Below are 25,466 nucleotides of genomic sequence, written 5' to 3'. Positions count from 1 at the left end.
ACAATGCGAGGAGCAAAATCTAATCTTAGCCGAAATGCCAACCCTAACGCAAACCCAAACCCAGCGCTTACCTGAACAGTGGAAAGTTTTGTATGGACAAATGTGTCCAATGTGTTCACATACTCTCATCATTGGAGTCCAGCTGACCAGGATAATCTGATCGATGTCGTTCCTCTCTCTTCTGCACAAGTTGGGTAGAGAACAGTGGCTATGTACATTGTATACACCTTTCTCATGCGGCGGACATTATAGAATGAAGACGAGGCCAACGAGGCAAAGAAACAAAAGATAATAATTTACAGATCTACTTTTCCTCTCAAATCACACTAAGTTTTGATATATGATATCCAGTTATCAATATCATAACTAGTGTAACTCACAGAAAAGCATTCAGCCACGTCCTCATTGGTCGATTTTCTAATTATCATGCAATCATTGGCTGAACTGGTAATTGTGATCGGTCTAATGTTTGCCACAATGGCCTCGTTTTCATTCTATCATGTCCGGCGCGTGAGAAAGGTGTATTAAGTTCATGAAGCCTAATGATATTTGTGTGCTGCCTGGATTGAAAGTACTCCAGAGACGTGAAGAAAATGGCCATGGTAGACAGGATTCTCAATGCTTAGAGATGGGCGAAAGATAACCTAATGTACGGCCAAAGATGCGGCCAGAATGGCCAGGCGATCCTTGTGTATAGATGGTTACTACAGTAAAAGTTATACTGTACTCTGAATCTTCTAACAAAGAAAGTCTTGAGCCAACACAATATATACGCAAGATTCGTGTGATTGATATGTTTTATTTTCATGTGCACTGATCATCATCATCATCATCTCATCATCATCATCATCACCGTCATCACCGTCATCAGCCATCAGCGCTCAATGCCAGGTCAAATCGTAAATCTTTTAAAATGTTCTCAATTTCTCTTATCGTATCTACCTTCTTCATTGTCAAATTGCAAAAGAAGAATCACTAAACAAACATAACCTATAGTTTCACGATACACCACAACGTATACCGCCGTTAGAAACTCTGAACAATTAGCTGAAAGGCTTTGTGCACAATCATCATCGAAAGAAAAACAGACTATTTTATTCATCATAGAACGGTCGACGTAGACGTCATACTACTCCTGGACGTGAGCGGGGATAAACCCTCACAGCCTTATCATATCTGCCCAGCAGTTGCAATCAAAGCTGAGTAGTTTTCTTTGTACACAACCGATAATAATCACCTGCCAACGCTTGCCTTAGTCAATCAGGTACGTACCTTCCTCAGGCTACTAGCCGGTTCTAACATTGGCAGGATATTGTTATTGGTTGTGTACAAAGAACCTTCACACCCAGTGATTTACTGTCCTGATGAAACTATTCATGGATGCAATCAGACCTGTCTATAACTACATCACGCATGTAACGTTACCCTATTGTATCCAACATCTTGAGTAATCGTCCTTTTAATTCATCAAGTTAACGGCTATCGGGATGGGCTGAGCCTTCACCGTCACAAAGTTCTCGAAGGATGCAACTGTTGCATTTCACACAAATTCTTTTCACAGAAAAGCTATTTAGATTTAAGTTACAAACCATATGTTTTACACAAGTGGGGGCCGTCCGGAGGATGTATTCATTAAAGGATTCATTTCGGTCACATACATCATAAGGTTTTTGTCGTATTCTTTTCAACAAGGCCATCGAAGAAACAACGAATAACAAGAGTCGACGACAATCTCTTCAGTGACAGGACAGCTATAAAACATTGTCCTAAAATGTCCTTCTGTCCAAAAACTATCGTTCGATGAATGTGGGAGTGCCCCAACAGACATGATCAGTTGTATACGACGTATTTTAAACACTCCAAACATAGCCCCTATTGACCTGAGACTGCGTTATCGTCACTCTTCTACCAAGTGACATTCACGGTGGATGTACGTTTTGACGCTTTGTCGTTTTACAATCACTTCTTAAGTTATAGAAAAACGATTCAACTTTGCTAAAACAAAACAGCAAAAAAATGACAAAACAAACAAACAAACAAACAAATAATGATTTGCCGAACTTTTGCAGTTCTCTGGTCTTCCTCAAGATAAGTGAGAACCCGGATGCTAAGCAAACGTTTTCGAAATTTCGGTGAGTCAATCTTTTCTGTTGTAAGAAAGTTGATTCGTTTTTCTTTAAAATCGTCTACCAACAAAGATGAACTTTCATGCTAACACTTCTTCAGTTGTCTTTATGATAAACCGCTCCTGTCCAACTAAGTACACTGTTGACTAACGTGCGGAATCCGGTATTCTTTTAGGCATTGACACGCTGAAAGGCTCCATTGACTCGTTGTCGTCGCCGTCCCCATCGGTTCCCTTGAAGGTGGATGATCTGTAGCACCTGTTGAACGTGGTGACGATGATGGTGACCGGCACGCTCATGAGGATGACCCCGGCCAGCGCGCAGATTCCCGCCAGGAGCTTTCCCTGCGGGGTCATCGGAATGAGGTCCCCGTACCCCAGCGTGGTCATCGTCACGATGGTGAACCAGAAGGACGACGGGATGCTGTTGTAGCTCGTGTTGGGAACCTGCTTTTCGAAGTAGTAAAATATAGTCGCAAAGGTGACGCTGACGAGGGCGATGCCGATCATCAGGTACACCAGCTCTCCGGCCAGGGTTCTGAGCGTGTGGTACAAGCAGCGTACCCCGTGCGACACTTTCGCGTACTGCAGGATCTTGAGGGTGCGGAAGATACGAGTCAGAGACAGGATGGATCTGACAGTGCTGTTCACACCCCGAAGGAAGTTCAAGATGTACGACAGGATGACGAAAAGGTCGATGACCCCGCTGACACTCCGTACAAACTGGAGGGAGCTCTGTGCCAGCAACACCCTCAGAATGTACTCCACCGAGAAAAACACCGTGAAGAAGGGATCAACCACGTCAAAAATCCAGTGGTACGTTTCCCGGAACCGTTTGTTCTCCGTTACCTTGAGTGACTCTAAGATGGTACAGATGACCGCCGATAGGACGAAGTAGCAGCCAAGGTACCTCAGCACGTCCGTCGCTGTCTGGTTCTGGACCGCAACCTGCAGCAAATCGTTCATCTTCTTTCGACACGTTTGGTCCAGCACACCGTTCAAGGCCAACTCTCCTGGTCTCCTAATCTTGGACCGCGTCACCTCTTTGGCATTTTTCTGACGCCAGTGCTCGTAGCAACAGTCGTCGATGAGCTCCGGCATGATGCCGAAGAAGGACAGCTGCTGGTTGTAACTCCGCACGCAGCCGGTAGGGGGGAAGTGCAGCTTGTTGGTCCTGTAGTAACTGAGGATGTATCTGAACAGGTCGGGGTCCTGGTCCTCGAACATGTACTCGCCCGTGAAGATGTTGTAGAACCCCTCCTTCTCCTCTCCGCCCAGCAGAGTGTCGGGGTGCCGCTCCAACACGCTCTTCCAGGCCTCGAACCTCACGCCGTTCACGTTGAAGACCAGCCGGACGTCTTCGCAAGCCGTCCGTGCGGACATGTAGACCACCGCCCGGGAGAGCTCATCGAACTTATCAAGGTTTAGCAACGACGTGCGGATTTCTCCCGGGGCTATATCTTCTTTTTAAAATCTTGACATACTCGTGAAGGTTGAAGAAATGTTCTTTCTCGTCACCACCGCTGCGATGTACGCCTCGCGAAGCCGTGAAGAAGGCACCTGACGACGTCAATTGAACACCATCTGTGAGGAGCCAGCTGCGAGTGGATGCTGTTTTACACGGCCTGCGGAAAATACAAACACGCAGTCTGAGTAATTGGCTTCTTATGGAATTTTCCTCATTGGCATCAGCATTATTCAATATCTACCATTCACAAGAGCGACTAAGGTCATCATCGACTACGATGGATGAACATCACCATTCAAAGAGCTTCAACTAGCAAATGGAGAGACAGCACATAAGAAAACATGACATCACTATTCACGACAAACTATATTATAGTAGCAATATAGGTATGAGGTCGTATGAGGACACAGCTGAGGCCATGATCAGCGGTTTGGTTTGCACAAAGAGTGTATCCTAATCCTAACAAAGCTAAATAATTCTCTATGAACATGCCTGGACCCCATTGTGTGTTTTCAACAACAATATTCCTTGATTTACTGGTAGAACCTTACAACTAGGTTAAGCAATATCATGCAGACAGAAGACAAATTGCGTTCCACAACGATGATTCAAAATTCATAACTATCGATTAATAGATAATACATTATTTTGTTCTTGTTGTTAATAATATCGCCATCTGGCCGTATAAATCTTCAGATGACTACAAACATTATTAAGGTCAATCTTGACAGTACCACAATCTGCCATAGACGCCGCACAATAGTGAAGATTCATCATCGCGAGCGCGTTCGACTATGATGTGGAACCACCTGCGGTACGGAATTGTCAAAGCCGTAAATTCAGACAGCCATGGTACTGGGGTGAATACGAGGGCATTGACACGCTGAAAGGTGCAATTCGTACAAATTTTATTGCAAACGCACGAAGCACAATGGATCACTAATAAAGGAATATGTACCAATCTTATGAAAAACGTTAGCATCTTATGAAAAAAACAGAAAACACTGAATATACAAAAACGCACGAATCTTATGAAAAACGCACGAATCAGTATGCAAAAACAGCAGACGCATTTTATACCAACTGCTGCATGGGCCACATGACAAAACGTAATGCTAGGCGGCATATACATTCATGAAGTTCGTACGAATGCATAGGCAACCCTGATTACTATATCTACGTACGTTGATGAAGGTTAGACATCCAGGTGATAAGTGACTGACACAGTGACTGATACTCTGTCACTGTGTCAGTCACTTATCATCATGAACTTCATGAATGACACAGTTACACAGTGTCACTGACGAAAGACAGCGGATGCTCTCTGAAACGCCTGACTATTTCAAATCTGTATCCAGTTACTTGAGTAACTAATCTTGGCGTGTCTCTACGTGAATATCTAGTGTTCAAGACACAGACAAGGAGAAGACCTTAGCAACTGGCTTGCCCGCGGGATCCGCCCGTTCAGGGTGCACTGAACTGGACTTCGTGTGGCTCAAATAAAGTATAAGTAATTGAAAATGTCCCCCCGAGAACATGAAGCTATTTCAATCGTTCAATATTTCTACTCAAACGTCTTCTGAAGCCTTCTCTAGGGTTGTTACTTCGTGAAAATCGGTCAACAGAGGATGAAATGCATTTTTTGTGTAATGATATATTGTTGTAACTTCATTACCGGCATACCACACATGAGGCCTTCATAATGGTGTTTTTTAACAGTCCCAACAAGTTCTCCCACAGCAAAAGATATCTCATCTGACTCATCATAGGGCCATTTACCTTATTAGATGTAAAGGGACCCGTTGTAACGATTCCATTAATCAGATCAACACAACCCACGGTGATAATTTAGGGATAACGGTTTCCCATTTCACCTAAGCGGGTGGATGCACATTTGGGGCAGAGGAATAAGGCAACTAAAGGACATCGCTTATATAACTCATTCTGATGAATTCTTGAGCATGGTGTTTTGAGCAGTAACAAGAGAAAGTTAGGTCCCATGCATTTATAATCCCCAGAAGCACAAGAAGGCGTGGTCCTAGAGAAAACGAGGAGAAACTTGGGTGCATGTCGTCTGATCTATTCACACACAGTTTCGCTTCGCGCCGTACCGTTAGAGTCTAAATCCCCAGGCGCCGCTTCCCAGGTATGCCACAGAAGGAAAGATTTTCGAAGTTTCTCTTAAATAGTTGTCACAGATGACAAAGATGCCACAGAACAGTTGGCTCAAGTATTGCAGGGATGGCAATCACGCCATAAACATACGCTTTATTCGTCTGTCTTTGTTCGTCTAAAGAAAACTTTTTAATGTATGCAAGTTCATAAATATGAACATTGTGATGTTGCTTTTATCTGATCGACTGGAATGTTTTAACGTACTTTTGAAATTATAAGATATTTAATGAAATTCAGATGTGTCCTCAGACATGCCTGCAAGGTTGGTGTCACAGTAGACATTGATTGAACAAGCAGTTTACTGTGGCAGAAGTTCTGCATTGGCATTTTTGTCCGAAACATGTCTTCATTGAAAGAGGTGAAAAGAGAAAAGTAACTTGCCAACATCTGCTGTCCTCAATCCAGGAAAAGTTCCCTACTAACGCCAGCATATGTGGACAGCCAATGGCTGTACTATGAAACAGTAGGAAATAGGAACTTCCGTGCACGCATTGACACCATCTGTGTGTACCAAGATAGTGTTGCTACCCTAGGAGTATGAAATGTGCCATGCGTGAAGCGCCCACCATTTCACTTAAAATGGAAAAGATCCCCCATCCCATTTATGACAGTCACTTTGTCAGCATGAACGCCAGAAGCGTTATCTTTTTCTCATTAAAGCGGTGGACATGAATCGTCCCTGCGGTGCACAGGTCTAGACGTCCTAGCTTTGAAAAGAGTACGAGTGAATGTAAAAACAAACTCGTCCGTGTCCGTGCGGTTGGAAAGCGGTTGGCAGTTGGCATTAGCCTGTAGAGAGAGATAGCTGAAGAGAACGACACTTGTTTGATTAGTTTGTGACTTCCTGTCAAAGTTATTGTATGTCGGGGTTATGACACATTCGTCTGGACAGGAGAGACAAGGCGATGCTTCAATGTCTGAACATGTTCGAAACACTCTGCGAGGCCAATTTCATCAACAACAATAAAAGAAGAAGAAAAAAAAAAGACCGCACAACTCGTCTTTTTTTCTGTTAGGCAAATGCACTTGTCTAATGTTTTAAGTGGTACGCACTACTTTTTAAAAGGTTTAAGGTACGTGATAATGGTCTAATACAGATTCATTACCGCACGTCATGACATTTTCAGCGAAAGTGCTCGCGGTGCCACAGGGTCACCCCACAGAGCGCACCCTGATGATACCGGACGGAGACTAATGCATCTCGGCAAGCGGAAGAAAGCTATTATCTACCATGGAGGATGAGGGATTTGAGGATTATTCCATATCCTTCATCATCACACTATTTGTAGCACCACGGACAGAACTAACGCCGACTGAAGTCTGCACTCCTGAGGGCTGACTGGAGTAGATAGGAAGACCGTGACGTGTGCGGAGGGCACGTGTACACACCGGTTACCAGTTTTCAAAGCGATTGTGCGTAGAGAAGTAGGCCGCGATTCGACATGTGCTATCAACATGAATGGCACTTCAGAGGCGCTATAATACACAAAAGCCCGAGACCTTTATGTGACGAAGCACCGTAGCACATCTGTGGACACATCAACACGAGTGGACTACCCTGCCCACACCGTACATTACAAAGTTATGTATCATTCACTCTTTAATCTCCGACCAGGGAATCACGAATCTCCTAAGTAGCCATTGTGGAATATTGATTTGTTTAATTCTTATACGATTATAGAGGACTGTGCTTACTTGGATAGGCACTTGGATAGTTAGCAACCCGTCCTCAAGATGTAATAGCTACTATTTATTGAACTCACGGAAGACTTTGTTTCTTCCTTTGAATTCGAAGTACGTTTCCATTAAAACACCTTTCTGTCGTTAATCATCACACATAAAGTCATCCAATACTCTGATGTGTGGAACAATTCCGGCACCTCCACGCAGATCCATTCAAGTGCATTCCCGCATCGACGTTCACTTAGTCACCCGTCCTTATTTTCATTGCTCTGAGCGCCGGCGTTACTTTCGTAGAAAGCCCGGCCGTTATTCTCGGTAGATGCAGGCATGTGTGAGATGGCCTCTTGTTCTTCCCATCACTTTACCAAAACCTGCCGGAGGATAATACTCTTCCACTCCGAGCACCATGATTTACGCGTGGTCTACTTCAGACATGGTTTTTACGAGCGGCGTTGTGGCAGTTTAACTACCGCCGATTCTCAGAGCGCCGCGAAATTGTTTTAGCTGGGAGGGGTCAGCAGGCAAACGGAGCTAAATCTTCGCAAAGTTCTGCTGGAGGCAGGGCGTAAAATGCAAAATTGCCGGTCCTTGCATGTCCACGGGGAGAAATGTCTGGAAACTATTACGGGCAGTCTGATATTGGACTACTTGTAATATATCGGTGGATGATAGAAAAATAGCATTTTTTGTTTGTTCCGCATAACCGGTAAACCGCCTTTGGGCGTTACTCAATAGATTTGTACACTAGGTACAAGCTGAGAAAGACCAGACTGATAGGTTTGAAGGGTAAAGCGTTGGGGCCCGATGGGATTCGAACCCAGAACCTTTAGAACCTCTAAGTCATCAACCTTAACCTTTCCGCGTTAAGGTACAAGCTGAGCTGGACTAGACTGATAGGTTTGATCCACTCACAGAGTGAAGGATCCCTACTCTTTTCGATAAGTGTGGTGGGTTCTTTAACGTTCTCAAGATGAGGCTCTCCTCAAACACGGGCTCTCCAGGTTTATGCCAAATCCAAGAGGACGTCCCTAACCGAAGATGTTTACTTATTTTCACCTGAGTAGAGGACTAGTTTGAAAATAGGTGTTAAGTGCATTTCCCAAGGGTAAAGCATTGGCTTCCTCTGAGATTTGAACCCAGAACCTTTAGAACATCTAAGTCGACAACCTTACCACAAGACCACATTGCCACCTTACGCGAGCTTTTCGTGATGGATGAAAACATGTGGCACTGGGTCAAGACTTTCTACAGGGAACTATAAACCAGGTTTACCTGCGGTGCTGTAGAGGCCCTGCTTTCGGGGTGAGCCACATATCATTATAGTATTACAGCCTACGCAACAAGTCTTATATAGTCACGCCGAGGGTTGTCTGTTTTTGTCGCCGCTGCGTTACTCAAACGCACAACAGTTACCGTTCGTTTCATTGGACTAGACAACCTCAACGACAATGCCAAGGACAAGTTTCTGAGACATTTACAAAGTTTTGTGTGGGATATTCTTATTTCTAGAAATTCATTGCAACATTTAAACACCTCAATACAGAGTGGCGCCACACTCTAGCGTAATAGCTTATATCAATGGCACAACTGAGCAGAAATACTACTCAAGACATCAAACAAAGATATGTAACAGGAACACGTAACAGACAAAACAAACAAAAGTTATTTGACACAACATCTTGTGTGGATGCAGGCTACGACTAGCCTGGGTACCATCCTCCGTAGCGACCGCTGTCTCATTTCATTTTGCTTGCTAACCACAAGCCGGAGGCTTTGTGCACAAAGTCACAGTTTTACTACAATTTTGAACGCAGAATCAGGCACTGTTTGCAGTATTCAGGTACTCAGGATAGGCTACGACGACAATGAGACTGGAACTAAAGAATTTGGGCCAAATTAATCTTCAAGCAGACGCAGGATGCCGCTTAGTCTTGGTGATTTAGGCGTTTGTTAATGCTGAGGCGTTTAGTGCATCTTTGTAGTAGTACACCTGAGCCAGATCTTACATCTGCTTGGAGATTAGACCGACTGAGACGCAACTTCTTCTTCTTTCTCTTCTTCGTTGATATGTGCCAGACCTCATTAGACTGAGGACTGTTTCTTCTAATCGCGAAGAAACTTCAAAAGTTCTGGTATGGCTTGATCTTCATCAGACCTATCATACCCGCCAAGTCTCTTTCGTCCTGTTCGCAAATACCCAAGGACAGAAGGAAAGATACTCGACAGCTATAATAGGATACCATACTATAGCTAGCTGTCATTATGTTTGAACCTTCCCATTCGTTACGTTGGAGAGACTGTTAACATGAAAGATTTATCGTCCCGTCTGTGTCCATGAGGAATAGTTGGAGGATTTGAAGTTGACCTTTAACAGTGATGGGTTTTCGTCCTAAAACTTCACAGGTCATTGACGGGTAGCCGACCTTTGTGTACATCACACGGAGGCCCAGGTGCAAAATGGCGAGTATTCTGCCGACACCTTCCAGGAGAATGGCGAAATGAAAACAACATAGTTTAAGCTGACCCAAAACCTGAACTCGGCAAAATATGCTTTTGCTCAATTTATGAATAGGAGCATCCTTAAGTATCCCATGTATATATCATTGACTTTAACACCAATATTTTACCATACAAGGGCAATGTATCGCTCATGGTGCAAGCTATGGTTTTACGTCAGACCACACTTGTTGAATGGAATCTTACCACCAGGGTTTGCAGAGAGTGAGCTGGGTTATTCGAATAATTCGAAAGTATACATTGGAGGGGACAAATTCATGTTCGCATTCAATGTGCCAATGAACGCAGCATGAGGCCTTTCGCTAATCTCCAAGCAGATGTAAGGATCAGGCTCAATCTCTGCATGAGCTTTACGCGTAATCTAGTGGTATCTAGGACGCCTTTTTAGTAGTGTACCTTTTTGATATTCCCATTCTCCTGGGAACGCCACAAAGCACGCGTACGTCTGCTTTAGACATGTCAGACTATCACGACTAGTCTGGTATGCGGTTTGTCTGAAGTGGGGAGCAACCTGTCCTGTTCACATGAGAGCCACTTCAAGTCCCTCTCAGTAGGAACGCATGGACGACACGCACGCAACTCGTGTAACTGCAACTCGTGTATTCTCTCAGATCCACAACAGAATGACCCCCAGTGCCCACCGGGGCCCAGTACGCATGTGCACCAGGACAATTGGCGGGAAATCTAACACTCCAATCCCCTTGGTTCTTCACTTCCGAATATCGCGCAGCAGCTCAAAACCCACAGGGTCTTCCCTTCCGAAAATCTAGCAGCAAGGGAGGATCAGCGGCAAACAAACACATCAATCTATTTTGTAAAACACAACAGATAAACCCTAAGGTATCAGGAAAGTAAATTCCTGAGGTGATTTTAAGGTAATAACAAATAAATCAACACGCACAGGTGTAGCACTGTTCGAATTCACAGCACGAAGACACACCAGTCGTAAATTGTGCTTGAAAACATCCATGGCTCATGGAGTGGATGTTCTAAACTACAGACATCTTAGCCGGACCTGTGTGGACATCTATCAGCACTTCACATTTAAACCAACGAGTGACTACCCGTGGTATTCTGGGACTGAAGACTGTTTTGTAATAAAGTAATAAATGGCCGAACTTCCAACAAATCTGAACGCTCATAAACAATATGCATTCGACATTGGTTTTAATGGCGCTTACCAAGAAACAGCTACAGAGAAAGAGTTTCATGACATTGTCACAGGAAATCGCTGCTCCATCTTAATTTTCTGAGCTATCATAGCGAAGGAAAAACGTACCTTTCTGATAATTTGGAGGTCTCTTAATTGGAGGACTGGAGTAATTTGGTGCTCTGTGGGATCGACAATTTGGATACGTCTCATTGCTACATAGTGATCCATTTTGATTTTGATAAAAAGCGCCCAGCCGTTCCGAGGGATACATCGAGGGTTGTTACATCTTTCTTTATCAGACTGCTGGCGTGCTGGAGGTGTTGTAATACGCCCCTTACTGACATTTGCACCAGGCTAAATCCTACATGGTCCCATTCTTTCGTAATTTTACCCACAGGGAAAGCACTTTGAGATGAATGTGCGGTGGAATATGGGCTAATCTACCAGTACTGAATCAGGCCGCAGTGGCGAGCGAGCGGCCCTGAAGGCAGTTTCAAACAGCGTTCCCGAAATTAACCGGCAGGATATTGTGATGCGGCCCTAATGCTGTTTCCATACGTCGGGCTAATAGCCGTATATGCGAATTATATTTCCTCATCAGAAGTGCGTTTTAAATGTACCATTGCAACTGCAAATATCACAAAGGAATCATAGGCGACGCTCTTTTGCCCGAAGTCTTCAGATATCAAGTATTTTTCTACGTATTAAGTGTCATCGTAGTTATGGAATTCTTTTTAAACGTCGGAGCAGTAACAAGAATCAGCAATAGTTGCACACTTCTATTGTATTTTTTACAATCATTGCGCCATAATGTTCGATTGATGGATTTGAGTGGTTGTGGGACGATTGCACATGTTGTAATTTTCCCCTGGTTATTTTCTGTGGATCAAGTCCTATATGGCATCTTTTTGGTTGTTTTGGGAAATGAGGTAGAACAAAATAGGTGTTAAAGGCAAAGTACAAGAAGAAATAATTTTGTCGATTAATCAGTGACAGGGATAATGTAATTACAGCATTGAGATAATTAATTCAATCATTTATTAGGGTATCATAGCCTTACGACCTACAAAGGGGTTGGTCGAACTGCCGTGTAGAAGCAAAGTTGGTGTGCGGTTTAAGGAATGGTGGACAGTATTTCCTATTGTGGCAGAGTTCTACTATCCACAACCGCTCAGGAAGGCCTGGCGATGGCTATGTTTTTACTGTCTATTTGGTTTCCTGGGCTCGGCATGGGGAAAGCAACGTGTAACGTTACCAATATAAGGGAGAAGGAATTGCAATGTCTACAAATTCCTCTTTTATTGATTTATCTATCTATTTAATCTTCGAAAGCATCTGCATAGCCCCTTCAACAATAGACCATGTTGATTTCCAAGGGGGCTTAGAGAACATACGGAAGTTTCTCAGCCGATACCTCCTATTATATTTTAATATCTCTACGACTTGTCTATTCTCACTGCTAACCTTGTACGCTGGGCACCACTGATTGTTAAGGTTACTGTCCCGTAAACCCCTTCGCCATCCCAAACAATGGCCCGGTTACGTGTAAGCAATTATTCCACACAAAGTACAAACCCGATTCAAAATGTCACTGTCGTCCTCTCATTGTTTTTCGACAATGGCGCACCGACAAATAACTGTCACAAAAATTCATCACTTTCAGAATCCCTTTCAAGACGCCGTCACCTGGACTGGCAGAAGAATGATGCTCGGTGATGCAAGGCAACCCCGCGCCCCCGTCATCCACGACAGCTATAATAGATTCATTACCATTATCAAATACCATCGATTGTCGCTGGGATACACAATTAACCTGGGCTATTTAAAGATTTAGATAATGATAAATTCATACTTCATGATACGCAGATAAAGATTTGGACGACTATGAAGATTCGAACGACGTTTTAAGAAAACTGGTATGAAATATGCGATGCAGAAAGAGTTCGAACGTGTGAAAATGGAAATATGACACCAAATCAATTTTCTCTTTTCTGACATTTAAAAGTGCCCTAAAAACCCATCTCCTAGCCTCCTGTAGTAGTCTCATATGTTAAGTTCTTATCTTATTTTAATCTACACCACTAATTATTTGATTGTTCGTATCTATTGTTATCATACATATGTATTAATTTGCTATATTACTTATTGATTATGATTAATTTTGATTAGTATAGAGGAGGAGGGCCTGGCATAAGCTATATACGCTTTCCCCCTCCTCCTGTTTTTATCGCATTGTGTATCGTGTATTTTCTTGTTGTGCAAATAAAATAAACAAACAAACAAATGCGTTCCCTGTCAGATTTGTTCGTGACCAAATCACCCACCCGAGTTACATTTGTACGCGTGATCCAAGACTGAAATCCAGAGTACAGCACGTATCGCAATGACATGTCTAACATGCTGCTATCGTACAAGAAATGCACCAATAGCCAACATGGTAACCACACATGTCTTTACCCTGCCCTTGAAAACTCACAAGTACTAGCTCAAGTTTAGTCTGTAGGTTTTTTGTGGGTAACTTTGGAGCTCACCTCATCTCACCACTCCCCTACCCAACTTACCCACCACCACGACTGAGACAACATCTCGCTTTTGTTACTGAGGGTGAAGACAGGTGACAGTGTAGAATTTGGGACAAGTTTGGTAAATCAAAATCGTCTTCGACAATGTTTTTAGAGACCTCGAAAGTGGTGGGGTGACGATATCCAAGACTGAATGGGCATACCACTGGCAGAGTGTTCTCACAGAGCCAGAGACAGGAGGGAGTAGAAAAGGCTGATACTGTATGCCACGAGCCCACGATAGTCCCCGACCCCCAGGTATGAGGATGGGACTAGGTAAAGGTAAAATGTTTTTATTCAGAAAACAGGTGATGTTTTCTCGATGAAACAAACCCCCCAAAAATTTATAATATCGAAATTATATAAGACAAGGGATGAAGTATATTCATATTGTCAAATGGCTTTAAAAAAAACAGGTCTTTTCAGTTCCTTTTGTCACGGCCATCCATGAGTATGACAGCATTTGAATCAAGATCAGACTTTCACTTACCGCGATTTGCTTAGCTTGATGCAGCCTGTCAATCCCCGGTGTGCACGACCGACCAAGCTGTCAGTCAGTCTCGCTATGGACGTGGTTCCTACACGGTGTTATACACAGAACACGGTGGATACCGCCACCGACCTAAAGCGGCATGTTTCCCGGTAGTTGCACCGCAGGTGAGGAAGAAATTCGACGAGTGAAGGGGTAAATAATTCTGTTCCAACAGTCAGATTTTTCTCAGGTCCGAATAGCAGAAGAGTATTCAGTAGACCCGCCTATCTCACACTGTTCGCAGCAGAGAACTGTTTGAAGCGCGGATAACAAAAAGCTGCTCCGTCCAAACCGCGTGCGGTCGTCCCTGCTTTCTTTCACTGCGCCGCCAGGTCTGACGGCGTTACCAGGTAACTCGGCATGACAGATCTGGCTGTGAGAAGCTTTGTAGCGCCGCCCCTGCTATCGGATTATGAAGGAGTAATTTGCCCGGTGAACCGCTGTGGAGTTTGAACAGCTGTGCCCCGCCAGTCTTCCACCTCACGCTGCAGTTCCCTGTGTGGTGGAGTTGGCGTGGCGACTGAAGCAGCGTCATTACGCTCGCGCCCTGGGTCTGGGCGTCAGCTCCAAGCAGATGTAGGGCGCGGCCCAGTCGCAGTGTCTTTGCGGTTTTAGTCATCTTCTTACAGAAGAAGGTGAAGAGTAAAAAAGTGCTCTGCTGAAACGACGTACTAAGTACAAAATACCAGTCAAACACCGTTACTGAATCGAATCCTTTCATCTGCTTGGAGATTACAAATATGACCCCCCCTCCTCAAAAAAAACTACAAAGACCTATCCTGCAAAGGAGGCTAACGTTAACAAAGATCTGTCGTATTTTGTTGTGAGCGGTTTGAACAAAAATATTCCTTGTCAATTATGATCTAAAACTTCGGTATATTTCATCTAGAAAGGATCAACTGTTCTCGAAATAAAAACATTTTTGAAGGCGCTTTGTCGATGACCAAAGGTCCTATCAGTGTCTGAAGACCTAGATGAACACAAAGAGGTGATCTTTTGTTTGGACATCACGTCGTATCCTGTAGCTAGGAGACGGATAAATCGAAACCTTTCTTTCTCCATTAGCGATCTACTTTAACACGTTTGGCCTGTAGGCACCGTGAGCAAGAATACCATCAATTGGAATCTGAAACCTGAAACTATACCGTATACTGGTGTAAACGTTTGTGGGCCTGTCTTAAAGCTTGAAGCCTGACAGGCGCACTCCTACTCAACGTCAAAAACGAAAATGTGGCGCACTTCGCAGTTCCAAAGCTGAGCATGTTCATGACAGACGCACTCAATGCTTGCTTCCGTTAGACGTCACAGTCGAAAATACAAATGGTGGGGCGCCTTGATATTCTAAAGATTGATTAAAAATTCAATCACATAACATGACTTGCGATAGATCCATCCGGCAGACGTTGAGGCTTCATGGATGCATCCCTTACCAGTGATCCCTTCTGAAGGAAGGCCTATCTTTTTCAAAGTCTAAAAAGGAGTTTAGCAATTTGATACGGTAGCTTCGTCTGTCGTCATCATCTGAAGTCATGAACAAAGACTGGCGTCTGTGTATCAGAATCAATCACCGAGGATTGGTCACGGTAATGCTAGGGTCACATTGTAATACAGAGAGAAACGACAAGGTCCTTGCTTTGATGAAGATCTTGGTGCACTAACGGTCAGTGTTGAGCTCCCGCCTTTGTTGGATCCTTTCTGGCTCGTAGCTGAACCCAATGGATCACTTGACAGCAGCGACGTCTTTTGACTCACTGGTTTTTCCACTGATAGCTCTCTATGATATACTAGCAGAAGCATACCGCGTTTGAGGATAGGTTCACAAATGTTCTGTAGCCGAGGTTTAGCAACATTTTGAACGCAGACGATATTGTCAAAGTTTCATCAACCGCACTTTTGTCGGTCACTTTGAGTTTTATCTTTTCTGAGCGCTAGAGCATCACTGGTAGCTGACATCACGGTAAAGCACTGTAGGAACAGATCAGTTCGGTAATAACGATGCGGTGCACAGAAATAGAGAGCAACCGCAGAACTCTGGCTCTTCTCCCAGAAAACGTCACTACCGTGTATCTCCGGCTTTGTCGGAGCAGAAGAAAAACGACGCGGGCGAGCGAAGGACCCCGCCGTTGGTGCTGCTCTATCCCATGGGGGCGATGTGGCTCTATGTTCAACACCAACGTATTGACTTGGCCTCAAAGACTTTCTGAACTGATCGATTGAGGTCACACGCGTGGTACTTGTACTTGCACAGCCTTGTAGCAGTAGCAATATGTCCAACTCTCTCGCCTATCTATCTTTCTACTTGTTTTGCAAACGCTGTTTGTTGAACCATAGATAAGTCATGTAAAGGACGACATGATTCATACAGACAATACGCTGGCTGCGTTCGCCAAACTGATATATATATATATATATATCTTATCTTGTGCTTGAACTTGACACAGAGGCTTTCTGCCCAGTGTATGATTTACACACGCACCATACAATATGGCGATCTCTTACTACATAATTTATATGAAGAAAAGTGAAAGCTCTAGTAGACATCTCACTTTTCTTCATATGTATATGTTGTAAGAGATCCACGTCGTTATATCGTATGGTGCGCGCGTTAATCATGCACTGGGCAAAAGGCCTCTGTGTCGGGTTCGAACATAGGTCAATAAGATAATGCAGCAAGAATGAGCATGAAACAACAGGATCCCAAGATATCACTACTTCCATGAATAAGAACTGAGATCGGCTGTATCACTCTTGAAGGTATATTACAGAGCTAGAAGTTGTTTTTGAGAGCCAAATATGTCTATGTAGAACCATACATTATTCATGTTGTTTTTCGACTATATTTGACTAGTTTTGCACCATTGGAAAACAGCAGAAAATCGACCTGAGCGGCTCTGGTATCACAGCCATAAAGAACGTTGTTCAGGACCTCTGTAGGAAATGGATGTCTGTCCATGATGTCGCACTTATCAGCCATTCCCTGGGCCCATGTAACGAGATGAATTTCGCAGTCCACGTTTTTATTCATCACAATTGTCGACATTGTACAGATAACTGAAAAGGAATCCATACTTTAAACTATATCTGAACAGTTTGGAATCGATGGAAAACTACAAGACATCGATTTGAGCACCTCCGTCAGTACAACCACGAAGACCGTTGTTCAAGACTTCTGTGTGAAACGGACTACTGTCGCACTCGTTAAGACTGAATTAGGCACACTAGAGCGAGTCCCTGGAAAAATGAAACTAGTTAATTGTCGACATTGCGAAAATACCGGTAATCGTGAGGTAAATCATACTTTTAAAATATACATATTTGACCAGTTTTGAATAGTTGGAAACAGCAGAAAATAGATGTAAACAACTCTGCTACTGCTGTGATGAAGACCTTTGTTGAAGGCTTCTGTAGGATACGGATTACAGTCGCGCTTACTCTATAGCCATTTGCTGGGCCCATGTCGCATGTAACCGTATAAATTGGAAGGTCCGCGTTAGCCTATTCATCACAATTGTCGACATTGTGCAAATAATCGAGTTGTAGGTCACCTATAAACTATCACTCCCTGACAAATGCGCCACCCGACCAGCTGGCCCGTGGCCTCTGCCTGACAGTGTGTGCGCTGCAGTAGAGCGAGTAATAAATCACACACACACTCCCACCGCAAACAGGCCTGCTCTGGGCACCATTACCAGGTGGTAGGCGAGGCTGCTCCATTTCCAACGATACAAACGTAATTTGGAAGCCGTGAACCAGCCACCATCCATCTCCACCACACGTCTTCCCCGTATTGCCCACGACAGCAGCTTACACGGCCGGGCGCAGCTGGACGGAGCCTGCAACACGCTCGATATCTGTGCAAGTACGGCTATAGATTACAGTCTTAGTGACGAATAGAGTTCTCCATGGTTGGTTTTTCCTATTAGAGCGCTCTCAGTTTAGTAAATTAACCGCGATTGTTAATATCGTTCACAATGTGAAGGCTTGCGGTTTGTAGGGAACTGTTTGGAATAGAATTGGAGTGTACATATCACTGAGCCAGAATAGAGCAATCTGAACGAATTGCACAGACGTCATTTGCCCCTTTGTAATGTTACCGAGGATGGAGGACGGACAATTCACTGACGAAAGCATGAGCGAGTCACACTGGGGGCATAGCTAACGGGTATATCCAGATAAACACAATAAAATACGCCAAAAGACAGTTACTCGAGCGACAGGATAAATCTTTTGACACAGTCAGACGTTTCAGACAGCACCCGCTATCTTCCGTCAGGGAATAAAGGAAAGGACTGGAGAAAAAGATTTTTAATATACCAACACTCTGAATTGATGTTTTTAAGACAATAAAACTTGACGAAATTTTCTTTTTATCAGAATTGACGTTTTTACAGTACGCGTGTTTATTCCCAGTTTACGACCAATTAAATTGACGATCGTAGCCGAAATGAGCATAAAAGCTAATGTGCAGACTGGAGATATGTGGCGCTATAGACATTGGCAGACAAAAAGGGAAGTTGAAAGCAGTAAAACGCTTCAAGGTTACCACTGAAAGGCAGTTGTGAAATCGTCCGAATAAACGCACATGTTTTATGCTGGTTGAGTTAAGATGGCGGTATTCCATGGTGGCTATTCAAACAAGTAGGGGAGAAGGAAAAGTGTCTCACGGGAAATGGGAAAGCGACGGTTCATTACAAAGGAAAGAGTCCGACTGTAGATAGCTGTTTTACCTCTCCCTTGATTTGCCAGCAGAACATCATCATAATCCTTCCCTAAACACTAGTATGATATTTATGACAGGTACGGCACTAAGGCAGTAAACGTGCTATGTCTTTATTGAACTTATCATTAAAAACCACGTACGCGTAATCCTGTGAAATAACAGCGTTTGTAAATTAACCCAATCCCGTGGCCATGAATTACTGAATAAGCGGCTATCTCACTCACTGGACTGTGAGATACCCGCTTTACGGAATTTATGCTGTGCTGGAACATGGTTGAATCTGTGACAATCTTACACATAAACAAAAACGAGATTCCATACTGACCATGGCGCAACATTCACTGTCTTCCGAAGTATTGTAATCTAATCTAATCATGCTAACATAAACATTAGACAAAGTTCAAATCAATTATGGCTGATAACCAATTTTCATCAAAACCTGTTAGAGCTGTGCCCTGGGGAGTAGAGTGATTATGTCGCTAATGAGAACTCTGAAATGAGAACCTGTTGCTTTGTCTTTAGTGGCTGCCATATTTTGGGTATAATATTTTAAATAACTGTCATACCCAGGCAGTTTTAAGAACATTGCGCATAGGTATATAGGACTATCGGATTGACATTAAGTTCGCTCACAATATTCTTTAAGTAGAGGTTCCGGTCGAGAGGGCTTTGAGTGGCCGCGATTTCTGGAGGGAGGAAAACGTGAAAATCGCGACCTGGACTGCTCCTAGGCCTCTCGACTAGAGCCTCTGCTTGGAAAATATACCCATACGGCCTCACTTGTAACGTACGTCAAACAGAACGGATCAACAGACTTACAGACGATGGGATCACGTGACTAGCGACGGGCCCGACAGTTACACACCGCCATCTACTCGGCACATGCTGCTTCAGCAGAAACTTTTAGTCTCTACCAGATTAACTACGCCGGCTATAGGGAGAATATTTGCCAGGGATGTTTGGCCACCAGAGGTTTCATTTGCTGACGCAGGGGGAATTATTAACCTTGCCGTGGACTGACTCTACTGGCCAATTATTCCCTTTTTTTGCCGACTTCTACGATCCACACCCCCGTAGGACATGTAGGAAGGCCTGGAAGAGGCTAAGAACCTTTATGTTGGAACAACCGGCTGCCCGCAAAATTGATTCAAAACATGAAATGGAATTATTTGTTCATACGTGCATTGAAATTGTAGTTTGTCCTACGACTGCTACATTTTTGCAGTACAGTGATAGAACAGTCTTTTCAGCCACACCCTTTTCTACGACTGCTACAAACTATTTGCAGGAACAACCTTAGAAACGAAACGTCAGATGTTCTCCAGAAACATCATAATTCGGTAACGTCTTCAGCTTTGCGTGTGTAGTATTTGGTGTATGATGACACCAAATATCAAAATGAACTCCCTGAGTTTAGACATCCTACCGAGCCAAAGAATCATTATATATATATATACCGTCGCTTTAGTTCGCCCACACGTTAAGTGGCTTCAGTTCGGAGTCTTATCGTGAGGCACGCCTTTACCAAATCTCAGCTTTATTACTTTGTTTCATTATGACAGAGAAACACAAAATACAACACTTTAACAGTGCGCGATAAGGTAGACAATGAGCCTTGCCTGGATCCACGCCCAAAGGAATCGCTCAAGACTATGGAACCGTGTCTGCTGATTCGCATATCTGCAGTCTCATTCTTGACTGTGGGGAGATATTCCCGTAGAAACTAATTCTGTATGGCGCAGAAGATAAGACTAAAACGGTTCTTTCTCTCTCTGATGGCGAATTAGACGCACGAGAGACGCGTAGATTCTGCAATACAGTTCCATGATTAGCAGCGCCGACGGAACAAGTCTATCCCCACGTGTGGAGGTCTGACTAAGTACTGTGCGTTCATATTACATTTGTCTTGGGGCGTAGGGATAGTTTCATAGGTCTTCGTCATTTGCAAACGACACAATATCTGCCCGTGACTTTCTTACGCTGAAGAGGACGGGACACATCTAAGGCACTTATACTGATAAGACAATAAGGGAACCCAGCGCAGCTTTGAAACCTTAGCGCGCGATTACCATGTTTCTGATTGGGGGCGTGGTGGTAGTTGATGGAGACAAGCTATATTTCTAAATCATCATGGAAGCTCATCTGTGTTGGTAGTAATCATAATACAATGCTAAAAATTCTTCCAACAAACACTAAGGTGATCCTAAAGAAAGCGACAGTGGTCGTCGAAAATTTGATCCTGTCCAAACCTTAAGCCCCCCTCTCACTGGACACACGGCACGCTGGCGGCGTCGCTGCGTCCTAAACTGGATTTGTGTTACCCTTGACTTTATAATGGGAATATCATTCAAAACGTACAAGTATTGCCAAAAAGACAACAAAACACACAAAGCTTAAAGATATTCGTTTTTTTTCGATGAAATTCGTTGAATGCTTTGTCAATTCGATCGGCCGCAGCGACGCCGCCAGCGTACCGCGGGTCCAGTGAGAGGGGGAGGGGCTTTAGTGGTGGAAGAAAGTTTAACATTGTATTAAGCAATATTCCTGTCTCAGATCTTCCAACAGAAGCATCCTCTGTTGGAAGGGTAATGGTAGTCACACAAACCCCGAGATGCCAGTCAACATGCATGGACCACCTCTCAGGTTCTATATCGATTTCGTCACACGTGAAGCTGCTTCCGTTAAAATCCCAGCCGTGTTGATGGAATAATCTAAGACTTGACCAAATCGCCATGTCCGGGTGAACCTGCAAAGTCCATGTATACCTGACTGTTCACACTTCTTCAAAGGTCGAACCCGATGCAGTCTCCTAAAGAATTGGACACATCAATCTACTTTGGCAGAAATGTAATTGGAAATTAACGAAAAAGAGGTGGTCTGACTGTTAGAACTACGTTCCGGTTTATCACCAACCTTTAATCTAGCTAAACATGGCATCTTCTCATTGATTAGCCGCCTGCATGTTTTCAATGGCTGCCTGTGTCCTTGAAAGTCATGTGTACACCGCAGCTACTTCCTCTGACCTTGAAGTATCCGTTTAGATAAGAAGTAAATGGGAAGAAAAGTAGTGAGGAGGAAGATCACGTATCAGGCAAGATTTGCGGGGGAGATTACAGGAAACGAATGAACGGAAGAAACACGAAGGAGGGGTGGATTACAGGATGTAGGCAACTGCATCGTTTGTTTTCAGATAGTGGATTTTTGTGTAGCGTTGATGCAAAGCAACACAACAAATGCGATCTAATGGATGTTGGATCAAATGGAAACGCTTTTCTCTGGGATTATGCAGACAGAAAAGTTCATATAGCTAGCTTGGATCCCAGGCTGCAATACACAGGCCGGCACCTCCGCATATCGTAAGGCATCACGGCGAGATCACCCTAAGGTGTGCTCAGGGGGACCTATGGATAATTGTAAACCCCCAAACCCAACGAAATGTGCATTATAATGTGTTGAGGTGTAATTAATATTCTTATAACTTTTCAGTTTAACTTTTCAAACCATGCTACCTTTACTACAAAATGGGAAGCACTCGAACCTTACCACTGGGTGCAGGAAATGTCAGGGGAGGGTTACATTTCCAAACCGGGGCCCGGCCGGGCTGTTTGCTGGAGCGAAAAATATACGTGGTCATCAACAAACATGCCCCTATTATGCTCATGTCTTTTTTTCTCTTTTTTTTTTACGTCTTGTGTGTTTTGTTGTCTTTTACATCTGATGTCATACCTTTCGTTCCTGCACTGTTGAACTGTCCGGCCAGGCGCTGGTTGGTAAATGTGACCTTGGCCTGACTTTACACCAGCAGATACTTATGCTCTCCCATAGAAACATATACAAGAGGCATGCAGTCCACACCGACATGTTCAATACCATTTCCACGCGTACCACACATACGTCCAGTTTGAAGGATATATAGGATCTCTCTTACGGTCTAATGGGCAGCTCTGTCAACATGTATTCTCCATAGGCCATGTCACAGATAGGCATCTAACCTGTGCCAAGCCTGGTGTACACGCCGCGCTTCCATCATTTGAAGGAGATATGAGGAGTTAGGACATGCATTAGACGGCTTATAAATGTACGTAACGGGGTTGCAATGTCATGTGTGAGTTCTTTTCTGTCGTTTTGTGTCGCCATGCATTGTTTTTCTTTATTTCACGCTTCCCTTGTGCGTGTTTGTTCTTGGACAGAAAATGCAGTTGGTGTTCAGATGTACTGCAGTCATCCTTCACCTACTCGTGGCACTTGTCGTTCAATGAATGAGGAATAGTGATGTAACTGGAGTAACGCTAATATATCTGTACAATCACATCTGCTTGATAAGATCTGAGGGACCGACTGGTTTACTGCCACTCATCCTTTATACGGCATCACCCTATCTCTATTCATGCCGGGAACTCTCGGGGGAAGCGCTTCCGACAGGCGAGTTCTAGATATGATTAATCGTTACGCTAGAAGAAGAAGCACGACCCCACAAAAGCCTTGCCTCCCGCCATGAGCCCAAGGAGGTGATCGTAAGCCACCTTTCCAGCGCGGCTTAGGACGGATGGACAAACATCATCTCGCCTAAATGGTAGCCATCTGTTTCGGCGCCGAGTCTGTTTACTGTCTGTTTCTTCAATGGCAAATGCAATTTTCTCAAATATTTGCCGACATCTTATGCTAATTTGCTCATATCAACGACAACAAAACACACTCGTGAACATAAGAGGCAACCTACAGCAGTATCTAACAAGTCACATTTCCTGCGACTTCAAAACATTCTACCTACATGTACACCAAGGCATGCTCTGTATAAAACCTGTTTTTTTATGGCCTAAGAGGCTGACACAAACAATTGTAGAATCTGCTGTATTAGACAAATGCCATTCTCTAGGCTGTAGTTTTCCTTTCTCGCAGGCCATTGACTTTGTTTGCTGAAAGTGCCGTATTTTCGTGTTCTTAAGATACTGACGTCAATCCAAATTAAGCCCGTAGGCTCAGGCAGTGGTACGTCTGCTTCATTAAGGTCGCTTGGAGATGAGAGGAACCAGGCATCTTTTGTGACGTACAAAGGCCATGTTGATTTGATTGTATGGATGACACCCTCTGGGGACCCCAAACCTGATGCAAGAGTGCGAATCAAAAAATGTTTTACCAAAAAAGAACGCTTTCATTATGAAATCTGCGTTGTCCGGAAGGATGATCAAAACCTTGACATACAGCGTATGGTATACCGAAAGATAGATTCTTCAGTTTTGGTCTTTCAAAACTTCTTCTTTTACTTTGGAATTGACTTTACGACATTAGTATCCCTTTTCTGAAATATTTTCTTTTGCCATTTACGGCATGTATTTTCTCCTTTTGCAGCTGCTTCTTACAATTTACAGTATGGCCGACATGCTTTTTTTATTTGGAAACAGACGAAAACTGATGTGCGCGGACGTCATCCATATAGTCAAATCAATATTGCCTAATTGTACCATACCTGTGATTCTACCTTACCGTGAGGCAAACTGCAACATAATTATCATAGGACAGGTATGACGTCCAATGACGTGGGTATCTTTTTATCTTATTTTCTTTAATTGTATTCACATTTATCTAAACAGGATCAGGAAGCAAACGATTCATGCTTATATGGAACCATATCCTTCAGTGCGTGGGTATCATCAAACACCTCTTTTGATGTACTAATTCTACCATACTTGTGATTCTGTTTTACCACAAGGCAAACTGTAACATATAATTATCATATGTCAGTTATGACGTCCGATGACGTGGGTATCTTTTTATTTTATTTTCTTAAATTGTATTCGCATTTGTCTAATGAGGATCGGGAAGCCAACAATACTTATGAAATCATATCCCTTAGAGCGTGGGTATCTTCAGACACCTCTTTTGATGTACTAATTGTACCATACCCGAATGTTGTTAACCGCTACGCAAACTGTTATCATCATTATCATAGGATGGTCATGATGTACAATGACGTGGGTATCTTCACACCCTAGGTACCCATAATATAGTGCACAAAAGCGTTAGTAGACAGTAGTTTTTTTCATCGTTTGTTTCTCTTCATAACATGATCAAACAACTTGTTGGCAATAGATAACACATGTAAATGGACCTGCGTACACTCCTTCTTCAACAACAACGCCGCGGTTGCGGAGGTCATTGACAGAAGCAACTGTTGGATTGCTATATATTCTAATATAAAAGAGACCATAAAAATATCCTATGGTATAACCCCCCATGGTGACATACGTGCCAAAATGATTGTAACAGCTCGCGACAGAAAAAAGCTTTTACCTTGGAAGGCAAGGGGACTCATAAAGCATAGGTCACAATCCCAAGTGGCGATTTATAGCAAAACGGTACCGCAATAATTGCAGCAATCAGTTTTCAGCGATGCCTTCTGTTCAGCCGCTGCTATTTTAGGGCGATCGGTCTCACCAGTCAGGCGCTTAAGCTGAGTGTAATGACATGCAAGTGCCCAGGTCCTAGCTACGCGCGTTTAATGGTTGTCTTTGTAGCGCTCCTATCTACATCA

At 43.6% G+C, this 25,466-nt stretch overlaps 1 protein-coding gene across 1 annotated transcript in view; it reads right to left on the bottom strand.

Annotated features, from left to right (window-relative positions):
• Positions 1-785: 785 nt before the first annotated feature.
• LOC136433715 (potassium voltage-gated channel protein Shal-like) overlaps positions 786-25,466 on the bottom strand; it is a 27,078-nt gene continuing 2,397 nt past the window's right edge. The window contains exon 2 of the mRNA XM_066426163.1: positions 786-3,750. Within this exon, the coding sequence (XP_066282260.1) occupies positions 2,273-3,508 (1,236 nt within the window). The 5' untranslated portion in view covers positions 3,509-3,750 and the 3' untranslated portion in view covers positions 786-2,272. The remainder of the gene's footprint in view (positions 3,751-25,466) is intronic.

Source organism: Branchiostoma lanceolatum, chromosome 4 (assembly GCF_035083965.1).
Source record: "Branchiostoma lanceolatum isolate klBraLanc5 chromosome 4, klBraLanc5.hap2, whole genome shotgun sequence".
Lineage (NCBI taxonomy): Eukaryota > Metazoa > Chordata > Leptocardii > Amphioxiformes > Branchiostomatidae > Branchiostoma > Branchiostoma lanceolatum.
Note: the sequence above shows the minus strand (reverse complement) of the source record. Positions and strands in the feature narration are given on the sequence as shown.